The 23,294-nt window shown below is 46.1% G+C and overlaps 2 protein-coding genes across 2 annotated transcripts in view; both read left to right on the top strand.

Moving 5' to 3' along the window:
- Positions 1-6,026: 6,026 nt before the first annotated feature.
- LOC118654985 (zinc finger protein 501-like) lies at positions 6,027-21,666 on the top strand. The gene is made up of 3 exons (XM_036306303.1): positions 6,027-6,138; positions 16,580-16,703; positions 17,970-21,666. Exons 1-3 carry the CDS (start codon positions 6,136-6,138, stop codon positions 19,283-19,285), a joined length of 1,443 nt encoding a protein of 480 aa, XP_036162196.1. The 5' UTR covers positions 6,027-6,135; the 3' UTR covers positions 19,286-21,666.
- LOC118654984 (zinc finger protein 772-like) overlaps positions 6,052-23,294 on the top strand; it is a 38,241-nt gene continuing 20,998 nt past the window's right edge. The window contains exon 1 of the mRNA XM_036306299.1: positions 6,052-6,187. The gene's annotated coding sequence lies outside the window, so the exon portion shown is untranslated. The remainder of the gene's footprint in view (positions 6,188-23,294) is intronic.

Here is a 23,294-nt window from a genome sequence, read left to right as displayed (position 1 = left end):
CCACTGACTTAACTGGCCAGGTCTTGCAGTCTTTCTTAAAACACAGGAATCCAATAGGGGCATCTTGGAAGCTGATTTTGGCTTTCTAAAGATGATTTCTTCAGATAGATTTATTGTAAATGTCCAAGGCTGCTCATTATCTCAAATTTCATTTCTTTTATTCCATATCCTGTCCTGTTGTTGTGATTTTGGCCAGATCCTCTGAAATTCTGTGGATGCTTATCGTCAATTCTGCCTCTGTGTATGTCATTTTCCTCTGAGGTACTATCATTGTGGTGAGTATACTAAAGTACCTTACAGATACACTTTTAAGCAAAAGTGTACGCCGCTGGTCTTTTTATTTGCATGCAGTTCTGAAGATTTCCCTCGTTTACAAAGTACCCATCGGAAGGCAGCCTGGGGCTCAAGGCAAACTGTGCGGCCTCCTGCAGAGAAGGTCAACTCTGTCCACAGGGCCCACAGTGCAGCCATGACCCCGCTCTCTGATCCTGGTTGTCCAAACCAACCACAGTGACTCTCTTCAGCTTCCTGGTCAAAGCACATGCTAAGTTGTGGGTTCCACCCCAATAGGGGGCCTGTAGGAGGCAGCCTATCGATAATGATCTCTCATCATTGATGTTTCTATATCTCTCCCTCTCTCTAACCTCTCTGAAATAAATTAAAACATTTTTTAATTTCTTTATTGATTAAGGTATTACATATGTGTCCTCATCCCGCCATTACCCTCCCAGACACTCCTACTCCCTGCTGTCTGTGTCCATTGGTTAGGCTTATATGCATGCATACAAGTCCTTTCGTTGATCTCTCCCCCTTACCCCCACCCTCCCCTACCTTCCCTCTGAGGTTTGACAGTCTTATCAATGCTTCTCTATATCTGGATCTGAATGCAATTTATAATCAACTAGTAGCCCGGTGCACAAAAATTTGTGCACTCAAGGGCGGGGGGGGAAGTCCCTCAGTTATTAAACATTTATCGGCACAACACTGACCACATTGGTGGTGGTGGTGGTCTTGTCAGAATGTGTTATATTATGCAGATGAACATCTATTTAAACAGATTTGATGTAGATATTTTCAAAGATGGAAGAATTGTCCCTGTCAACTATTTTAATTGATTCATATCTTCACTAATTGTCATCATTGCAAAGTTTTCAGTCCCCGTATGGATTGCTGGATATAATAGGTCATGCACTGTCCCTGTCCTTTGTAGCCTTTGTTACCTTAAGGACTCTAGTTTTCCATTTATATGTTTAAGTACCAACCTTACTGGCTTAAAAATGTAAGCTTTTAACACTGCTCTCTCTGTTCCGTATCCTTCCGAAGAAAAGTGGAGTTGGGTTGCAGCACAGGAGAGAAATTCAGAAGGGGAATATTGAAGTAATGACTGCAGTAGGAGAAGAGGGAACTTGTTTCCCTGGCCACAGGCGCTGGTGCCCTGGACCACAGGGCTGGCAGCTCTCCGGGTGGCTGCAGCCTGGGACCTCTGGCCGGCAGCTTATCCATCTCCTGGGCTGCAGCCAGCCCCAGGCGCTGGCGCCTGGACCAAAGGTGGGCGGCTTCTACTTCTGGGGGCTTCTTCTTCTTCTCAACCATTGAACCACACCAGCCCGGTTATCCCACTCAGCCTGCAACTGGGGCAGCAATGAGCAGCGACAGCTCATCGTGAGATAACCCCTGAACTGACGCTCAAGGCCTTCTTTTCTCTGATTCTCCAGTGAGCTTACAACAGCGCCCCCATTTGGCTCATTTATTTCCCACAATGTTTCTAGGAGCCAAAGGACCCTCATCTGGTCTCTCTGCTGTTCCTTGTTCCATCCTAAGGCCTAGTTTTTCTTCATCATGCCCAGCTTTAATAAATATTCTCTCAAAATCTCTGAACTTGTTTTGTGAAATTTTTTCTGCATGAAGTCAAGAACTCAAACATTAAAAAAAAAAAAAAAAAAAAAAAAAAAAAAAAAAAGAACTCAAACATTGCAGGCCAACCTGAGGCAGACCCACTGCAGGCTTCTTCCTGTTCCACAACACATTTATGCCTGGGACATCCTATATAAAGACAGAGAAAGGCATGAATTTGCTTACAAGACTTGGAAGAAAATGCCATGACCCACACTCACTTTGCTTTTGTTGAGTCAAATCAATCATAACACTATTCATTTTTTTAAATGTCTTTCTTGATTTTTTAGAGAAAAAGGGAGAGGAAGAAACATCAATGATGAGAGAGAGTCATTGACCAGCTGCCTCCAGAATTCCCCCTACTGGGATGGGGCCCCCAACCTGGGCATGTGTGTTGACCTGGAATTGAAACAGCGATATTTTGGTTCATGGGTCTACACCCAAACACGGAGCCACGCCAACTGTGAACACTCTTCTTTTTTATTGTTCACTCTATTATAGATGTTCCCAATTTTTGTCATACTCTTCCCCATTTTTCTCCCTCTACCCTGCCCCACTGCTTCTAGGCTCTCACCACATTATTGTATATGTCCATTATTGTATATGCCTGTGCATATGTTGTGCCCAGATTTCATGATTCCCAAGAACCCACAGGGAGCCAGCGAGTCCGATGCAAAAGCAAAGAGTCATTCATTTCAAACCTAGGTTTGGCTCCCCTGCCACACTCACCGATGCAACGGTAAGCTCCAGTGGCCGAGAGAGAGCAAACTCTGTGTGGAGAGAGGTTTTATAGGGGTTTGGGGTAAGGGGAGGAGAAAGGACTGTGGGCCCTGCCGATTGGCCAGGCGCGAGTCGGTGTCTCGTTCATAGTGATGGCGTGCACTTCCCTTGACTATCTTCCGGGAAGAAGCTTGCTGAGCACATGGCCAAGTTAAGATGGAGGGCATAGCCCTTACCCTGGGGCAAGGTGAAGGGCGTAGCTCTTACCCTGGGGTAAGGTGGAGGGCGTAGCCCTTACCCTGGGGCAAGGTGGAGGGCGTAGTCCTCGCCCTTTCACATATAAGTTTATAATTTTTAAAAATATTTTTTATTGTTTTTAGAGAGTGGAAGGGAAAGGGAGAGATAAAAACATCAATCATGAGAGAAAATCACTGATTAACTGCCTCCTGCACCTACCCAGCCCCATACTAGGAATTAAGCCTGCAACCCATGGATGTGCCCTGACCAGGAAAAGAACCAGTATTACATGGTGAAGTATGGTAGCAACCATCTCAGGTGGAAATTATAGTTTAACTTTAACCCTGATGTTTGGCTTATGTACCTATTTGCTTTGTTTAACAATGGACAGGTTATTTTGATTTTCTGAATTATATAAATCATCCCATTTGATTAAATGCCTTATTGATTGTAATGTGAATATCCCATGGGTTGTGATCATACTGGTCTTAGAAAGCACATTTTTCCTTCACCTGGGAAGGACAGCACAGTTATCCCAAGGTCAGAGGGCTCTGGACCCCAAACTGTAATTTAGATAACATGCCGAAGTTTAACCCAGGTTACCCAATGGCTCTAGATAATGTGTTTATAACATGTTGTTTAAACTGCTTTTTGCAAACTAGGTTCCTCATTCCAGACCCAAGGGCTCTAGATAATGTATTTCTGTCAATTCAGTGACCCCAAGACCCAAAACTATAATTAACATGCTTAATTCTGCTTCTGTAAACTGCTTTTTGTGAGCCAGGTTCCTCATTCCAAACCCTGGGATGTAATCAATATCTTTGTGATTTTTTGCCTATATAACCTTGGAGTTGCGACCACCTTGTTACTATGAGATTTGGGGAATGGCCCCTCATAGCCCTGGATTGCAATAAATATGACTCTTTAATTCGACTTCTTGAGGCGTCCTTCTGTGATTCGCAGGGTACATTACAACAATGACCTCATCATTTGCAGAATATAATGAACAGCATAAACCAGGGGTGGGCAAACTTTTTGACTTGAGGGCCACAATGGGTTCTTAAACTGGACCAGAGGGCCGGAACAAAAGCATGGATGGAGTGTTTGTGTGAACTAATATAAATTCAAAGTAAACATCATTACATAAAAGGGTACGGTCTTTTATTTCAATAGTTTTATTCATTTCAAATGAGCCGGATCCGGCCTGCGGGCCATAGTTTGCCCATGGCTGGCATAAACTGATGAACAAAAAGAGATTCAGAGACATAGGAGCATTGAACAGACTGACAAACTTCAGAGGGAAGGCAGGGGGTTGCGGTGGGGCAGTGGGGGGGGGGGGAAGGGGGGGTAAGAGTTCAACCAAAGGACTTGTGTGCATGCATATAAGCAGCACCAATGTACACAGACTTTAGGGAGGTGAGGGCATGTACTGAGGAGTGGAGGTGGCTGGGGAGAAGCCAATGGAGGACAAAGGAGACATATCCTATCTAATAAAAGACAAAAAGGGTAATTAACCATACCTCCGCTACACTTCCCACTGGCTAATCAGGGTGATATGCAAATTAACTGCCAAGAAAGATGGCGGTTAACCGCCAACAAAGATGGTGGTTAATTTGCATACATGGGCACAGTGGTGGGAGGCCATAGGGAAAGGACGGTGATTGGAAACACAGGCAGCAGGCAAGAGCCGGGAGGCACTGCCCCTGGCCCTGGATCAGAGAACCGGCCGCCTTTGCCTGCCCCCCTGCGGGTGATCGGAGAAGCCGGAGGGGGGCAGGGAAGAGGCAGGCGCCTGCCTCTTCCCTGGCCGCCCCTACCCTGATCTGCAACCGGAGATCCCACAGCAGGAAAGCGTGGCCTCTAGCCAGCCCCCGTGTGTGCCTGCCTGTGGGATCATGGTGGCGATCACGGAGCAGGAAAGGGTGGCCTCTAGCCAGCCCCCGTGTGAGCCTGCCCATGGGATCACCACAGCAATCACGGAACAGGAAAGGGTGGCCTCTAGCCAGCCCCCGTGTGCACCTGCCCCTGAGTTGCCTTGGCGATCCCACAGCAGGAAAGGGGGGCCTGCAGCCAGCCCCACTGTGGGCCGGCCTGTGGGATCACAGCAGTGATCACAGAGCAGGAAAGGGTGGCCTGCAGCCAGCCCCCCTGTGTGCCTGCCAGTGGGATCGCCCTGGAGATCCCACAGCAGGAAAGGGCTCCCCACCCTGGCCAGAGCTCAAGGGAGACTACAACATGCAGTGGAGGCCAGGAGCCTGAGAGATCAACAGAGAAGGGGCCTGCTCCAAGCCTCCAGGGTGTGGCTGGGGGCAGGCCCCCAGCAGACACACACACACACACACACACACACACACACACACACACACACGGGACGCCTGCTCCTTGCCTCTGCTGCTGGACTGTGGCCATCAGTAGGACATCCACTGAGGGCTCCCGGACTGAGGGGCAGGCTTGGCTGAGGGAACACCATCCCCCAGTGCACGAATTTCGTGCACCGGGCCTCTAGTGTAATTATATATGTAATACTTTCAACAATAAAGAATTTTAAGAAATAAATAAAACCAAAAAAAAAAAAAAAAAAAGAATCATGACCTCCTGGTTCATAGCTTGAGATTCAACCATTGAGCCACACCAGCTGGGCTATATTATTTAAAAAAATTTTTTTTAAGTACATGTATTTTTTATTGCTAATAGTATTGCAGATGTCTCCCATTCCCCCCCCCCCCCCCCGTATATTCTTTGGTGGATTCCTTGCATTGCTCCCCTCCCTCTTCACCTTGGAGATGCCTCAGTCTATTCCAGTTAGCCAGGCCTCTGGTCTCATCTTGTCCCTCTCCAGGCATCACTCTGTCTGCCACAACACCTTTATTCCCCAGGTTATTGGCTGGAATGCTAGTATTCCCCGGGCTGTGGAGAAAACTACATTACCCAGAAGGAAATGCGCCGACGTGGGCGGAGCTAAAGGGCATTTTGGTTTCTGTGCTTCCGGATACCGCGGGACTTCCGGCTTCCTCCTCCTGGTGGCCATTGTAACTTTTTAGGTCTTTGTCCGCAGACCCCCAGGCTTCAGGGCGCTGGTCGTGAGGAGGAGGCGGCCTGGGAGGCAGCGCGCCTGCTGTGCGGGGTGTGTCTGAGGCTCCTTGAGCACCAACAGCCCGAGATTGGGGTCCCCGTGCCTCCGGGACTCCTCTCTGCTCACAGCGTCCCCGCAGCCGGACCCCATTTCACCCTCCAGCCTTGGGGACCGGCCTCTCAGGTCCCGCCGCCCAGGTCCCAGCGCTCAGAATGGTGAGTCCCTCGTGGGTGACACAGGGCTGATGGGGGAAGAGGGTGAAAGGTGTTATGGAGTGAATTCCCAGACAAAGAGCCACAGCGTTAATTGGGTTTAAATTACAGCCTTTATTCACGAATTCGAATTCGGGCTCAAGCCTTAGCTGACGCAGCAGCAGGCAAGAGCTCCGAGTATTAGTTGCAAGTTGCTTTTATCCCCTCGTTCTGGGGAGCTATTTTGCAAAAGCTATTGGCTGATCTTTCATCTGCAAAAGCTATCTTTATTTCGGGGTAACTGGCAGGATATGGCTGGTGCCCTGGGTCCGAGAAGCAGGATGTGCGGGTTCGTGGGTAAGCTAGAAAAACAGCTGGCAGCTGTTGTAAATGGGGTTATCTAATTTAAAATTTTTCTACTCTTCTATAATTTAGTCTATTGTTCTTGACCTGAGGCGCTTCTTACAAAAGGCTGCAGGGCCACCTTGTAAGGACGTGATGGTGCGACTGGGCAGGGAGGACTCGGGAAACCCCGCCTGTTGTGGGTGTAAAGGCAACAGAGAGACGAGGTGAAGTTTTGCACGAGGAGTTTTACCTTCATTCTCAGGACGCTGGGGACATGGATGTTAGGGCCGCGGGGAGGGACACACGGGGCCAAAAAGGGAGAAGAATCATGGATTTATTAGGCCACCTGGAAGGGGACTTGAGAGGCAGAAGCTGGTCCCGAGGCTGCCACAGCGTCACTTGTCTGGTTTTGCTGCTTTTCTGGGCCTGGAGCTGAAATACCTGAGGCCTGATGTGATCTTTAGGGAGGAAAAAGTCAGGGGTCTTAGTTGCCTGACGAGTTATTTGCTAGAAGAGGGGAGGTACCCTGGGGGCGAGGTTCTTGTTTCCCAGTTTTGCCCCTTGCTGGCATCCAGAGCTTTCTTGTAGGTCCTGAGACAGGATTTCAAAACAGGATAGAGCAGTGGTTAGGCCCCCTGTGCCAGTTCCATCCTCTGCTGTGATGTCCAGGGTCATGAGGAGAGGGATTATCTGAAATGCCCTCTTGAGTCGGATATGGTGGGGCGACCCTGGTTCTAGGCCAGCTTTTTATTCACAGAAACCACAAAACGGTTGGCTAAACACACACAAAGTTACCCGGGATACAGAGTACATACTGGAAAAACCACAGCAGGGAGCCTTGCTCTGTTTGCCTAAGAAGCTGCAAGAGGAAGCATTGTGCTAGCCTTGTGGAGCTCGGTCTCACCTGACTGGAGCGTGACCTTCTTCCTCATTCTATGTCAGCCAGTTGCCTTTATTTTATTTTACAAGAGGGGCTTAACTGTAACAGTACAGAAACCAAACAGCAGGGTTAGAGTTAAACTACAGTTTCTACCTGAGATGATTGCTACCATACTTCAAGACTTAATGAAGGAATTTTCCTTTTTCTACCTTGTTTGGGGCAGGTGGGGGTGTGTAAGTTCCACAGGATGTTCAGAGTGGAGGAGACCTGTTGAGTTATTTGAGATATGAAAGCAGGTCCTTTATCTGATTGTAATGAGGTGGGGAGCCCAAATCTGGGAATGATGTGCTGAATGGGAGCTTGTGTGACCCTGATGGAATTTTCAGAAGCAGTGGGGAATGCTTCTACCCAGCCTGAGAAAATATCTACGAGGGTTAAGAGATGTTTGTTTTGTTTTTTTATAGGTATGCGAATGAAGTCAGTTTGCCAGTCTTGTGCAGGGATTTGGCCCCTTGCCTGATGAGTGGGGAAAGAAGGAGGTCTGATCTAACCTGTGCTTGGGGAGATCGTGAGTGACAAGTAGAACAGGTTTTGGTGACATCCTGCAGTAGGAAGGCTAGGCTAGGACAGGTGATGAGGGGTTGCAGGAGTTGTAAATGTATCCTATACGTAGGGAATTGTGAATAGCCCATAAGATATCACAGGCCTGTCCCTGGGGAAGGATATATTTTCCCTGAAATTTTAACCATGGATCTTCCTGCATAGCCCCAAGAGCTACTAGGGACTGAAGTTCCTCTGGAGAGTATTTGGGTGTTTTATGGGGTGTAGCTAAGAGTTGGGGAGACGGAGGCTTCCTCTGAGCTACTGTCTCGGCCTCCTGTCTGCTCTGTTATTTCCTCTCTTATGGAATCTCTCCCTACTTGGTGGAGGGCCCAGATTGCGGTCTGATTTCCAGTGGCCTTCCCTTCTTCATCGTGGGCAGGGCACAGCTGGGGATCTCGGGTTTGAGAGGACTTGGTCCAGTGTCCTTCCTTGTTGCATTTGAAGCAGGGGCCCGGAAGAGGCTTAGCACCTGACTTACCCTCGGTTGGAGGACCAGTACATTATCTGGGGTACTTGAGAGTGGTGGCTAGGAGCTGAAAGGCCTTCACGTGGACCTCAACCTTGGCCTGATCTCACCTTTGTTTTTGGATTTGGGTCTCCTTGTCTCTATTATTAAAGACCTTAACAATCAGGTTAATGAGGTCTTTTTGAGGCATTTGTGGACCTGTGTCTACTTTTTGAAGTTTATGGTGTGTGTTGGGGGCTGATTGGAATATAAAACGGCTGTTCAGAAGAAGGGCTCCCTCTGAGGAGGTGCGTTCGAAGGTGGTAAATGTGTGTGAGGCCTCCGTGAGGCTGGAGAGGAGAGCTGGGTTTTCGTCAGGGCTGAGTGATTTCATTAAGTTTGTCATAATTGACCACCTTAATGGCGGCCTTTTTGAGTCCGACAATGAGACAGACCACAGAGCCTGCGCCCTGGAGAACTGACCTGATAATTTCATCTTTGGCCACCGAGTCCTGTCTACAGAGGGCACGGCATGGTCCTGAGCTGCTAGTCAGATGTGCTCCTTCTCCTCTGGGGTGAGAGAGGATGACAGGGTAACTCAGATGTCATGCCAGGTGGTCATGGGACTGGGTCCGGTACTTAAATTCCTGAGTAAAGGTGGTCGGGTCGGTGGAAAACGACCTGAGATGCCTCTCAATCTGTGCGAGGTCAGACATGGAAAATGGGATGTGTACCCAGCCAGTACCCTCAGTTCCTGCTCCCTCCCTCAGGGGTAGAATGGGCGCAGGAGTAGAAGCAGCTGTTGAGGAAGGCAGTCTTAGGGTGGCCTGAGAGCAAGTGTAAGGTGGGAAAAGGCTGTATTGGAGCTCGAGTTCTTGGGATTTGGGCTCTCAGGGGCTGGGGGAGAAGGTGGTTGCTGGTTCGGAGGGTCCGAGTTTTGGGAATCTACTGCAGATGTGGGAAGTGATGTGTTAGGAGATGGAGGTTGGTGGTCTGCTGGGTCACAAGTAGCTTCAGAATCAGAAGTGTTAGGGGTATGATGTTTTGTGTGAAGGAGAAAGATCTCATGGACAGAGCAGAACTGAGAAAGAGGATTGGGACTGAAGAGTGAAAATGGTCTGGGCATAGGGAATCTCTGACCATTTTCCATTGCAGTGACAGCAGTTATCTAAATTGTGCAATGTGCTAAAACTAAAAGCGCCATTTTTAGGCCATTGAGACTTATCTAGTTTATATTGTGGCCAAACAGTGTTACAAAAGAAAATGAGGTGGTTGGGCATGATCTCTCCCGTGAGTGTGCAGAGGGAGTATAGTGTGGCCCACGAGAGAGGAAGAGTGAGGGACAGACCACAAATCTAAAGGTGACTCTTTAGGTCAGGCATCCCCCCAGTTAAACAAATCACCATGAGAAATGAGAGTGACCCTTTGGACTGGGCACCCCCAATCCAGAAGGACCCAAAGCCAAATGGCTGAGGAGTCTTCTGGCCTAGCGCTAGGACTTTTAAGATAAGAGACTTTGGAGAAGTCAGTGAGAGAGAGAGGGCAGAAGACTCCAGATGAGGGAAATTGTGGATCGTCACTCACCTAGAGAAGATTGGCTGGTGTGGGATGGAGGGTCAGCAGTGGAGAAGGAGAGGTTCCCGATCCGGCTTAATCCTTGGCTGGCTCGGGAAGGAGGGCTAATCCAGGCTGGCAATCAAGTCACTGGAGTAGGATTTGGAGATAAGCCCAGGTTGAGCTGCCACTGCCTGCTGCTGTCCAAGTAGCATACTTAGGGTGACTGGGGCGATGGCTCCCTATCCCCATAGAACCCTCCCAGGTTTCCGCACCAAATGTTAGGATTACAGAAGGAGGAACGCACGAGGTCAAAAAAGGGTAAAGAATTATGAATTTACTAGAGGCCTGGTGCACAAATTTGTGCATGGGTGGGGTCCAGCTGGCCCACCCCGATTGGGACCAATTGGGGCCGGGCCAGCTGGGGGGAGGTCAGCCGGCCGGCCCCACACCCGATCGGGGTGAGGAGGGCCGACTGGGGTCTGGGCCAGCCAGGGGGAGAGGACACAGGCGGTTGGCTGGCCCTGCCCCCGATTGTGGTTGGGGGGCCGATCGGGGCCACAGTGTGCATCAAAGCAACTGGTTGTTCCAATTGTACTGGCATCCTAGTCATTTGGCTTTTATATATATAGATTAGGTCATCTTGATACCAGAAGGGATGAGCCCCAAAAGGACACCATCACCCAAAGACCGGGAGTCAGAGGTTTTTAAAGGACTCTAGGTGGGCTTTTTCTGGGCGGGGAATTCTCTGTTTAAGTCTGGATTCTGGGAAACTCTGGAGGGGAGAGATAACAGTTTTAGCAAGTGGAATGTGGTCTAAGCAATTAGAATGTCCATTATGAAATGGCATAAAGGTCAGTTCCCAGGGGAGTGGGTATCGATTCAATTATTTGATGAGACCTAACAAAAGATGGTTGTGAAAAAAAAGGGGGGGGGGAACTTTTTCTGAGGTAGGATTCTAACTTTTCCTAAAATTGCTCAGAGGAAGAACAGACTAGAACAGCCGTGGGCAAACTACGGCCCGTGGGCCGGATCCGGCCCGTTTGAAATGAATAAAACTAAAAAAAAAAAAAGACCGTACCCTTTTATGTAATGATGTTTACTTTGAATTTATATTAGTTCACACAAACACTCCATCCATGCTTTTGTTCCGGCCCTCCAGTCCAGTGTAAGAACCCATTGTGGCCCTCGAGTCAAAAATTTTGCCCACCCCTGGACTAGAAGATAGAGGACAGAAGTTGTGGACAGGAAGGAGAAGTCCTGTAAATGGTCAGGTAACTGGCAAGAGTGAGCACTGAGGACTGAGCCCTGAGATAACACAGGCATCTGTAGGGCACCTGGCCTCTGGGCTGGGCAAGGGCACTGAGCAGCCTGAGCCCATAGCTCTCAACAGACTATTTTTTTCCCCCACGAATTCCTGCAAATGCAGAATCAATTAGGTGTATGGGTTTGTGGAGCTTATATCAGGGCCTCACACACTTGTGGCCTCTGAGAGAGTAGAGTCCTGGGACTGTCCAGCTGCTCTTGTAGCCCTTGGACCTGGGTAGTTTGAAAAGACACTAAACCCAGAATCCTAAGCCCTGATTAGGGCTTCATGAAGTGGACCTTGTATTTCGCAACCAGTGTAATGAGTGGGAGGTCCTCTAGAGCATAGGTTCCAAAATGTGCAAAGGCTTGGAGTGAAGAGTGAGCTGACTCAGGCACCAGCAGTTATGTTCTTGGAAAAACTAATATAGATATATAGATATATTAGATGCTGAAAGGAAGAGAGAGGGAGAGAGACAGAGAAACAGTGATGAGCAAGAAACAAGGATCAGCTGAGGCCTGCACAACCCCTATGGTGGATCCAGTTCACAACCCAGGCATGTGACCTCAGTGCATGACTCTAAATACTCACCAGGATATTGTTGTGACCCTCAGTGTGGCCTGACTTGGGGAGTAACAGTCAGTCTTTTGGGTTAGCTTAAAGGCTTGAATGGTCATCTGTGAGACTCACTGGGCATGGTACAGAGGGCCAGCGCAGCTGGGACTTCAGTCACGGTTAAGTGCAGAGATGTTGGCTGTGACTTATGAAAGGACATCAAGTGCAGCACCAGGGGAGGTTGGCTCTTGTATCTGAGATCTGATCGTGGTAAAACAGTCATGGAGAGAGGCCTTCATAGCAGGACTCAAGACTGCCTCTATAAATGTGCACTATCAGTGTCTGGACAGTTTGATTCTGTTGGAATTGGCAAGCATTCTCTAGACCATACATGTTGAGTAATAAGTAAGAGGGCGAGGAGATGACTGTGGGGTCCGGGACTGTGGGAGTGCAGGTGTGAGAGAGGTGTGGTAGAGAGTGATGAGCACTTGGAGAGGAGTGTGACTTTATGGCCAGAGCACCCTGACATTGACATAGGAGTGAATGAAGGGTGAGTCCATATCTGGTGGTGCCTGGAAGATAAAATAAGGGTTATTTTTGGGTAATTGCCTGAAAAGAGGGGTGTTTTGGTGCTACCTGCCAGGTTCAGGGCTTCGGTGACATTTATCTACTCACCAGCCTTTTGTTGTTGGGGGTGACACACTCATTGTTAGGAATGAGATAGTTAGGAATGAGATAGGAATGAGGATGAGGCATGGGAGGCAACAGGCAGGTTTGAGGCCTGCTGCTTCACACAGTCCTCTCTGCTACAGAGTGTGACTCAGCCTCACCCCATTTATCCCTCCAGCCTTGCCTGCGGGTGTGTCTCAGGTCCTGCAGCCCTGGTCGCTGCATCCAGAACAGTGAGTTGCTTGTGGGTGACACAGGGTGTGATGGGATGAAGAGGTTGACAGGGTGCAATGCCACTGTGTAAGGACTGGGTGGTATGACTGAGCCAGGAGGATTCGGGAAACCCAGGCCTGTTTTGTGTCTTAATGCAGCCAAGAACATGAGGCCAAGTTTTCCATGATGAATTTTACTTTCCTTCTCAGTGTGGATGAAAAGGGGGCACATCCTAACCTGACTATCTCAGGGAAGGCCTACATGGCCGCCATGCAAACTCAGAGACCTAAATAACCCCAAAGGAAGGTCTGAAATTAAAACTTAACTAAATGCTGTTTGTGGCAAGTAGTCATGTCCTAGGCTAGATTCTTTTCTGACAAAAGTCAATCTTTACCTAACTAAGCCTGTCTGTTGTTTTTTGTATCTATGACAACATATGATTGGAATGTCAAGGTAACTTGTAACTCCCTTTTTCTGGACCCTTCAGGGAATAACCAGTGGGCCAGGGTGGAGACCACAAATTCATTCATTGTTATTATTATCCTGTTAGTGACTGTTAACTATCCTCTACAAACCTATGTAAAACAGCATAGGTCTATCATTTTACTTTTTATCTAATCCCAGAGGTTTCCCTACTTTACTTGCTCTTGCCTCCCTAATCTATTACCATCGGATTTCATGTAGCCCACTCACATTTCCTCCTTTGACTGCAGTGTAAAAAAATAAGGAGAAAAAAAAAAACACCATTCTCTGGAGCATTATCTCAAAACTTTGAGATTCTGCTTTTGGCCAATTGTATTCAATTTTGCTAAAATAAACCACAAAAATTCTTTAAAGTTTTGAATGTTTGTTACTGTTGTGGAACTCGAGTGACAGAATGACCAGAACTCCAGACTGATTAAAATTTAGACACTGGCCAGTGTCCACTCCTCCACTCGGGAAGCCCAAGAGAGAAGCGGCCCCAACCATCTGCAGAGTTCAATATTTAAAGGGGACAACTACATTCATGTTCAGGTTCCGCATAGCAAGCAAAGCCAAGTTACAAAAGCTAATTGTGTAGTTTTAGCCAAGCTATTCATCCTCCTGTTATTCATTTCTGGGTAACTTAAAGGTTAGGACTATTCTTAATTTTGATCTGTTTGTTCTTTGTGGGCCATTGCTCAGGTTTGTGAGCTCAGGCTGTCAAGCTGCTGAGGTGGCTAGGTCATTAAGCAGGCCTAAAAATTTTCCTACTCTGTAGCATTACATTAAGATCAGGAAGGTGGGGCCATCCATGATAGTGACAGAAACAAGGGATATAGTCTGAGACAGGGTTCTAACCATTAACCCAAAATGCTCAAAGGAAGAACAGACTGGAAGAGAGAGGAGAGCTGTTAGGGACAGGAAGGAGAAGTCCTGTAAAAGTAATGCATCTGTCAAGAATGTGCACTGAGGACTGAGCCCTGAGGTAATGCAGGCATCTCGAGGTCACCTGGCCCTAGGGCTGGGTAAGGCTACTGAGCAGCATGAGTCCATGGATCCTGGCGGTGGTTGACAGTCTCTCAGCAAACCTTAATTTTTCCACAGATTCCGCAAATGCAGAATCACTTACGGGGTACTAGTTTGTGGAACTTATTTTAGGGCCTCCCACTCTTGTAGCCTAAGAGATAGTGGTCTCCTGGGACTCTCCTCTCCTTCGACCTGAGGACCTTGATCAGACACCAAGCCCATATGTTCAGTCCAGCTCCAGTGTTATATGAAGTGGTCCCTGTTTGGGGCAACCAGTGGAATGAGAAGTTGTGGGTCCTCCCAGGCATAGGTACCAGAATGTGCAATGGCTTGGAGTTAAGATGGAGCTGGTTTCAGAACTGGCAGGTATTCTTTTTTAAAAAAAAAATTGGAACAGGTAAGAATGGGAGAGGAGTCAGGTCTAGAGGAACTTTGTGTCTGTTTTGCCTGTTATGGGAGAAATGGGCGATTTGGAGCAGTGGAGGCAGGTGATGTGACCAGGGATCCTTAGATTCTGGGGCTGCAGCATGATGGACAATATGGGCGTGAGGGAGGTGGTAGAAATAGTAGGATGATAGTCTTAGTGAGGGTGATGGGACTGGCCCATGATGGTGGCTGTGGAAGTGGAAGAATCAGTTGCATTATGGATTGGTGTTTTAGGTGTGGCCACCTAAATATTCTAATTTTCAGGATGTGAGAGAGAGAGAGATAAGAGTCAGAGAAGTCATGACATTTAGGATTTAGCAGCTGCAGGTGTGGAAGCACCATCCACTGAGATGGAGAAAATCATAGGAGAGTAATATTCCTTGGGGATACAAACACTTTTCTTTCTAGCCTGTTAGAGTCTGAGATTTCAGAGAGCAGTTCATGAGTATCTCCAGCTCTGAGGGGTAGTTTACGATGAAGACTTCTTCAAAAGCTTGTGGAGAATTATGGACCAGGAAGGAGTGTAGATAATTTTTTAAAATTGGAGGCTGAAGAGTAATTCAAACAAGTTGAGACTGGGAATGGTGCATATTTACTTCTAAAACATCCACCAGGAACTTTTTGTGCCATTGGGTGTGGCCTGAGGTGTTGCAGTCAGTTCGGTTGACTTGCGTAGGCCCATGAGGGGTCATCTGTGAGACTCACTGGGCATAGGGTAGAGGCCAATAGGTGATGGGACTTGAGTGATGAAGCCTGTGACTGGTGAAGTGACATCAGGTGCAGCACCAGTGGAGGTGGACTATGGATATCTGACATGTGATGTGTTCTCAGTAGGTGAAGTTGAAGGAATAAATAGGGAGGGAGGCCTTCATAGCAGGTTCAAGACAGTTGCTATGACTGTGGACTATCAGAGTTGGTAGATTCCTTGATCTTTGAATTTGCCAAGCATTCTCTGGAACACACATGCTGAGTACTGAGTAGAAAACCCAGGAGATCGCCATAGGGGCTGAGGCTCTGCGAGTTCAGGAATGAGAGAGGTGTAGTAGGCAGAGTGATTTGCACTTGGAGAGGGAGTGTGAATTCATGAGGGCAGGGCACCAATATTGACATGAGTGAATGAAAAGGGCATCCATTTCTGATGGTGTCTTTATGATATGATATGGGAAATTTTAGGATAATTCCTAACAAGATAGGTTGTTGTGGTGCTACATGCCATGTCCAGAGCTTAGGTGACATATATGTGCCCACCTGTCATTTCTAGTTGAGGGCTGACCCAGTGAACAATAGGAATGAGATAACATACATCAGTGTCACCTGCGCTTGAAAATCTCCACTGGCATGGGGAAAGGAGAAGAGAAGAATCAGAGGGAAATGTATTACAGAGGTGGTGAACTAGAATTTTGAAAAAGAAGCTAATTAGGAAACACCCTGTCCTTGTCATGGCTTATTTGTGTTCCCAGTGAAGTTGTGCCTCTGGGAATGAAGCTGTATGAGACAAGTGTGGATCAAAGAACTATGGGCAGCAGATAATGCAAAGTGATGACCTCAGCAAACTGGGATTGGAGTCAGAAGTGTAATGGGCATTACCATGTTGTTTGGTGTCTTGGAGGGACAATTTGGAGGACAACATGGGTATTGCCTGACAAGACCAGTGTCAAATCCATCACATTCCCTTCATGGGCAACATTTTTTTCTACCCTATGTTCCTGACACCCACTGTTATTAAAAGGGGGCAGTGTGACTCACATTTGAGGATCAGAAGACAGGTATCTTGTATCTGTTCATCTGCCTTTATTGTTGTGGGAAGACACAGCATCAGTAGGAATATAAGGAGAGATTGACTTTGATGGGACCAAGGCCTGCTATCTTCTCTGATCTGGGGAGTAGAGGGAGCATATGGATGTGCAAGGTGATGAGTATGACAAGCTTGGAATCTCAAGAGAGAATCTTATCATGGGATGTGCTGTCTCCATTATGACAGGACATGAACTTTGAGGATGTGGCCATTGCGTTCTCTCGGAAGGAGTGGGAGATCCTTGATGAGTCTCAGAGACGTCTGTACTGTGATGTGATGCTGGAAGTGTTTTCACTTGTATCATTTGTAGGTAAGACCTTCACATCTCTCCTGGTGTCCTGAAGTGATGCCCATTCTTTATTTATTCTCCAGACATAGCACTCTCTCTCTCAAATCAAGACCATGGGCTCTGCTCATTTACCCCACTGTCTTGTGAAATGGGCTGTGGCTGCCAGTGCTGAGCTCTGTGGAGAGCCCTGAGCAATAGACTCCATAAACCTCCTTAACACTCGTTGCCTCAGAAACTGCAGGAACTGTCTGGGTGTCAACACATGTACAGACAGCTTAATGGGTCCCACCTGCTCTTCCACACCCAGGGAGGGTGACTATATCCAGATCCGTGGCCTCCACTTCTGAGCATTTTCTGTAGATGAGGACCTTGGTGAATGCCTGAACCAGGGGGTGTTCTTTTAAGACCCTCCTTCAATTGTTGTTTGTAATATTACCTTTCCACAATAATATTGCAAGCCAGATGCTATGGGATAGTGATGGCTGTTCATCTCTGTTGTTAATCAGTGATACTCGGAATATTTAGTTTGTACATATTTCTCGAGAATGAGGTTCAGGGAGAACCCTGGTTTTCTCCAGGGTGAACATACAGGATGGTCCTAGAGGAAGGCTGGCCTGGCTGAGTGGCAACTGGGGGAAGGTATGACATAAGGATGGTGTTCAGATTGTACCAGGAACCTGCTCCTGTCTAATGGTGTTTGGTGCAGGTTCCAATGGCCACACCTCATTTATACCTTTCCTTTTCCACACTTGATACTTTGCTGACTTGTCATTTTATCAATGAATTCTTAGTTTGTCTATCTTCTCCTTTGTGTCCTTTTTACATCACCTATTCCTCTGCACATCTCTTTCTGCAGTATTCTACAACATGGACCTATGCAAGTGTTATGAGGAGCACATAAATGCTTAAACACCCCTCAAACACCAGCTACTTGTGTATTGAATTTTACTTGGAATGTGATTTAACCAACCTTCTGCACAGCTTGCCCATGTCACCAGCAGAGAAGATCTACTGAAGGCTGTTAGCAGCAGAATGAGCTGGTCAGGCCACTTCTCTTCCATGTGGTGCTTGCCATGTTTTTGCTCTATTTCTGTTGAAATCTCCCTTGTTTTGTGATCTTCAGTGGTCAAGAACTTCACAGGGGCCTCTTACTAATTTATCTTTCAGGTCTTTCATTTTCAGCCAGTTGCACGAAACCAATGTAGTATGTGCAACACACTTTTATAATGGGACTTCCCCCTGTCACCAGAGTCAACATTCATTTCCTCATCATTCCTCCGTTTTCAGGTCCTTGGCGTAAGATGGATGATGTGGAGGCCTATTCTGAGCACAGTGTATCTGTAGGAGAGTCTCAGGTGAGGGCTTCCAAGACAGCTGCAGCCACCCAGAGGACCCATCTGTGTAAGCCGTGCTTCTCAGTGTTAAAAGATATTTTGCACCTGACTGAGTTACAAGTGGTTTACTTTGAGAAGAATGTGTTCTTAAGTGATGCGTGTGTGAGAGACTTGTGTTCCAGTGCAGACCCTCACCAGCAACAGCAGAATGCCAGTGGAGAGAAGCCCTGGAAAGAAGATATGCAGAGGTCCTCGCTTGGGACCAGTTGCTGCTTCTACTTATCCGGGGTGCCTGCAGCTAGGACAGAGGTTGGGGAAGACTCCCCAGCCATCTCAGAGCTTCTCCAGCATCAGGCTACTCTTAACACCAAGGAGCCACACAGTAACAATGAGATTTCACAGGAATGTTTCAGTGGAAAAAGACATCACCAGTGGGTTGAATGTGAAACAGCTGCCAGCCAGAAACAGAAAGTTGCTTATGAGAAAGGTCTCTGCTCTGGAGATATGATTTATGAGTCTAATAAATGTGGGAAACGGTTTAGACAAATCTTTAACCAACCTCAACATGGAAGAGTTCACACTGGAGAAAAGCCCAGTGAAGGTACTGATTGTGGAAAGGTCTTCAGTGAAAGCACTGCTCTCATTAAACACAGCAGAGTTCACATTAGAGAAAAGCCGTATGAGTGCAGTGATTGTGAGAAGTCCTTCAGTTACATGTCTGACTTCACTAGACACCACAAAGTTCACACTGGAGAAAAGCCATATGGGTGTGGCGAATGTGGTAAGCATTTCAGTCAAAGGACTGACCTTATTACCCACCAAAGAATTCACACTGGAGAAAAGCCATATGCATGTAGTGAATGTGGGAAGCATTTCACTGAAAGGGCTGCCCTCACTAAACACCACAGAGTTCACACTGGTGAAAAGCCGTATGAGTGTAGTAATTGTGGGAAATCCTTTAGTAAAAGCTATAGCCTCAGTCGACACAAGAGAGTTCAGACTCGTGAATGTAGTAAGTATAGTGAATGTGGAAAATCTTTTAGCTACAAACATAAACCAGCTAGACACCCAAGAGTTCACCCTGGAGAAAAGTCATATGGTTGTAGCGAATGTGGTAAGCATTTCACTCGAAGGACTGACCTTATTAAACACCACAGAGTTCACACTGGAGAAAAACCTTATGAGTGTAGTGAATGTGGGAAGTCCTTTCGTCAAAGTTCTAGCCTGAATACACATCACAGGAGAGTTCACACTGGAGAAAAGCCGTAAAGGTGCAGGGAATGTTTTACTTTTCTCATTAAGAATAAGAACACTTAAAGGGCTCTATGGGACCCATTTACATGAATGTAAACCCCTTTAATGAGAACATACACTCTGCTAGATTCCTCATAAATTTGAGGTATAAGTGAGACTTGAAGGAGCTGTGTTGTACTTGCTAACATGCCCAGACCTGCAACCCAAATGATGTCACTGTGAGTGTTTATCGCTGAAGAGATTTCACCTCTAACACCTGGCTCACCTGAGGAGTGTGCATCGGTCACATTCCCTGGGTGCTCAGGGGAATGTATTCTGTGTTCTCGCTTCTGCTTGAAGTAATTATGGTTCCTCCAAGCTCTTGGCAGTATCTTCATTCATTTCTCTATGACTAGAAAATGGACCTGACCCAGGATTCATCCAGAGCACCAGTTCTCAGCTAAGAAGTGCTACCTCTTTCAGGGACCTAGTGGTACTCACATTATGCTTTGATAAATTTTGAGGGTTTCTTATTCACCAACCTGCAAACTCTGAGCTCTCCTCTGCTCTGGTTTAGGATCTTTTTTCTAAAGGTGTGTTTACATTTGCCCTTTAATTTTGGTTTTATTCCCTGCCACAGATGATTTGCAAACACAAATGTGATCTGTCAGCATGTAGAGATGAATATTGTGTTTACCCCAAAGTTTATGTGGTTTGGAAGGGACAGCATCATGGCAGGAAATCAATTTTTGTCCAATATTGGCTTATTATTTACTGCAGCCCATGGGCTTGAAAGAAAGGCCACATGACTTTGTGCATTTAAGTTGCTCAACAGGCAAGAAGTCAAAGCTAGAGGAAGGATAATCCTGTAATCTGTCCCAGATATGTCTTTTGTAATAACTCAGCATTCCTGTTAATTTTAATGTCAATAGTTTGTTGTTGTTTTTAAAATATATACTTTTATTGATTTCAGTGAGAAAGGGAGAGAGAGAGAGAAATACCAATGATGAATGAGAATCATTGATCGGCTGCCTCCTGCACGCCCCACCCAGGGGATGGAGCCCACAACCTGGGCATGTGCCCTGACCGGCAATTGAACCGTGACGTCCTGGTTCACAGGTCAATGCTCAACCACTTAGTCACACCAGCTGGACTGATGGCAATAGTCTTCACTGCTTGCCAATATTTGCTGCCACTGAGGCAAGGCTGGTCCTCCCAAGAAATGAAGAGAGGGATGGTTGTGACTATATAGAGTTGCCATCTTAATTTTCTAACAACAGAGGGATGCCTAGGATTTATATGGAACCACATTTCAAGGCTTTACTTAGGTTTATATATAACTGACAACCAAGGAAATGCACTTTTCTAATGTGCAATATTTGGTGAGGTTGAACATACAGATAAAGCTGAGAAACCGTCACGGGTGAAATAGGCTGCCTCCTGCATGACCATTCCTGGGGATTCAGGACGGCATGTGCCCTGCCCTGGAATCAAACCAGTGGCTTTCAGTGAATGTGATCACGCCCAGTAAAATGAGTCACAGTGGCCATGGAGAGTTTATATTTGTGTTATTAATTATTGTATTATTTTCATTACCAACAGTTGTAAACCTACTATTGCCTTACCCTGTATTTACTTCCAATCCTTTGGTCAGCTTTCTGCCTACCCAGCCCTCCATACAGGCATTGATTTACCTTCCTGTACAATAGAGTAGTTCATATTTTTCATAATTTTATTGGCACTATAAGGTGAATTCTCTTTAAGAAACACTGGCTTCCTTCATGCTACACAGATATTTTGAGATTTAACACTAACGTTTATATAAATAGTTAATTTTTTATTGCTAGGAAATACTGTATTCTATGGATAACCACTTTTACTACTGAGCTGTCTATGGTTTCAGTTATTTCTACATTTCAGGTTTTCTAAATAAAACAGCTCAGAATATTGTGTTCAGTTTTTCCTACAGGTGTATGTCTTACTTATCATAGTGTTCCAGTGTCAGTGAATGTGTTACATTTCAACATATGGGGAACTGTGACCTAAAATGGTCAATCACTTTGCCCTCCCACCCACACTAATGAAAATTCCATTTTTCTGCAGCCCTGCCAGCAAAGGTGAAGGTTAATCTTTTTAAGTACTAGCCCCATCCGTGAGTATACTGTTAACTCGCTTTTGTTTTAATTCCATTTCCATGAAAATGTTTGATGGTGATTAGTTCTTCCTGTATTTCTTTACACTTTCTTTATCTCCTTTGTTAAAATGTCTGCTCAGAATTTTTTATCTACTTCAAAAGTTAATTTCTTATTCTACACAATAGGACAGTGCAGCCTCTAAGACATACGTTTGAATTTCACTCAGTCCTCAGATACTCCACTGACTTCTTTGCCATATGGAATTCTTGGTTTTTGAATTCTATAAACAAAATATTTTTTTTCTCAATTTTTACCCTATATATGATTTATAGCCCACTTGTACCATACACTTATAAGTTTAATCTGCATTGTTAATTTTCCACCAGTGTTCTTTAAGTCTAAGCATTTAATGATACATTGAAGTCTAGATTAGTAGTAGTTGGCAATTTCCCTGGTGTCAATACTCATCATCACCACTTTGGAACTGCCAAAATGATGGCATTGAACATGGTCCTAAGCCATTATGTAGTACATCATATTTTACTAGTGACCTGGTGCATGGATTCATGCACATTGAAAGGAAATTAATTAGAAAGTGGCCGGTGGGGCGGGACTGGGTGAGACCCCCCACAAGCCATAGAGCCAACCTCCCACAGTCCCTCCCCAGCCAGCAGCACCTGGGGCGGCACCGTGGCTTGAAGGGTCCCTCCCACAGGTGGAGTCCCTCGGCCTGGCCTGCAGGGATTAGGCCAAATCCAGCGCTTCAGCATCCCCAGAGGGCTCCTGGATTGTGAGAGGGAAGTTCTCGGGTGATGCATCCCGAAATCCAGCTCCCCCCTCTCTGGTTCTGTGGTGCATCACCCGAGAACCGCTGCTGCCAAGTAACCACAATTCGGCAGCTTCTGTGTTGAGCATCTGCAGCCTGGTGGTCATTATGCATCATAGCTACTTGTCAGGCAGTCAGACAGTTGCTTAGCCTTTTACATATATATTTTTTCAGCATACTGGTAGAGTAGCATTCTTAATGTTTCCTGAAAGAGAGTAAATTAGGCCCTAGCTGGCTTGGCTCAGTGGAAAGAGAGTCAACCTGTGAACTGAAAGGTCCCGGGTTCAGTTCAGATAAAGGGCGCATGCCCAGGTCGTGGGCTCAAACTCCAGTACTGGGCGTGCAGGATGCGGTGGATCAATGATTCTCTCATCATTGATGTTTTGTTTTAAATCCATTTCCCTAAGAAATTTTTATGATGAGCATTTCTTTATGCATTTATTGACACTGTCTTTATCTCTTTTGTTGAAAAGTCTGCTCAGACACTTTTGCCAATTTTTAAAATGAATTTATGATTTAATTAATAGGAAGACAGTTCAGCATCTAAGACATCTGTTTTCACTTCACTCTTTTCCTCAAGGACTCAACTGACTTCTTTACCATTTGGAACTATATGTTTTGAATACTGGAAAGAAAATTGTTTTTCTCAAATTGTATCCTATGTGCAATTTAAAGCCCACTTGCATGATACTCTTACAAGATTAACAACATTGCTAACATTCTCCACCATTCATTTTAAGTTAAAGCATTCAATAGTATATTAAGTGAAGTCAAGGTTTGTAGTATTTGTCAAATTTTCTGTTGTATATACTTCCATTACCATCACTTTCAAACTTCCAAAGTGATATCACCGAACGTGGGCCTGCTAAGATATTTCAGTAGCAAATCATTATATTTTATTTCCAAGTTATTGATACAGTAGGTACAAACATGCTCAAGAACATTCATAATACAATAGTAAAATAATTGGGAAGTGGCAAGTTTTAATCATTTTTTAACTTTAATGGAAGTATAATTTATTTAAAACATACATTCAAAAAATATATTTTTTATTGATTCAGAAAGGAAGGGAGGAGAGAGAGAG

The sequence above is a fragment of the Myotis myotis genome, unplaced genomic scaffold (assembly GCF_014108235.1).
Source record: "Myotis myotis isolate mMyoMyo1 unplaced genomic scaffold, mMyoMyo1.p scaffold_m19_p_40, whole genome shotgun sequence".
NCBI lineage: Eukaryota > Metazoa > Chordata > Mammalia > Chiroptera > Vespertilionidae > Myotis > Myotis myotis.
This window is presented reverse-complemented; position numbering and strand designations above follow the sequence as displayed.

Bases quoted from the DNA above. Each gene is read 5' to 3' on its own strand.
- LOC118654985 (XM_036306303.1), top strand. The intron at 16,704-17,969 runs GTAAGACCTTCA...CTCCGTTTTCAG, and splicing joins TTCACTTGTATCATTTGTAG to GTCCTTGGCGTAAGATGGAT.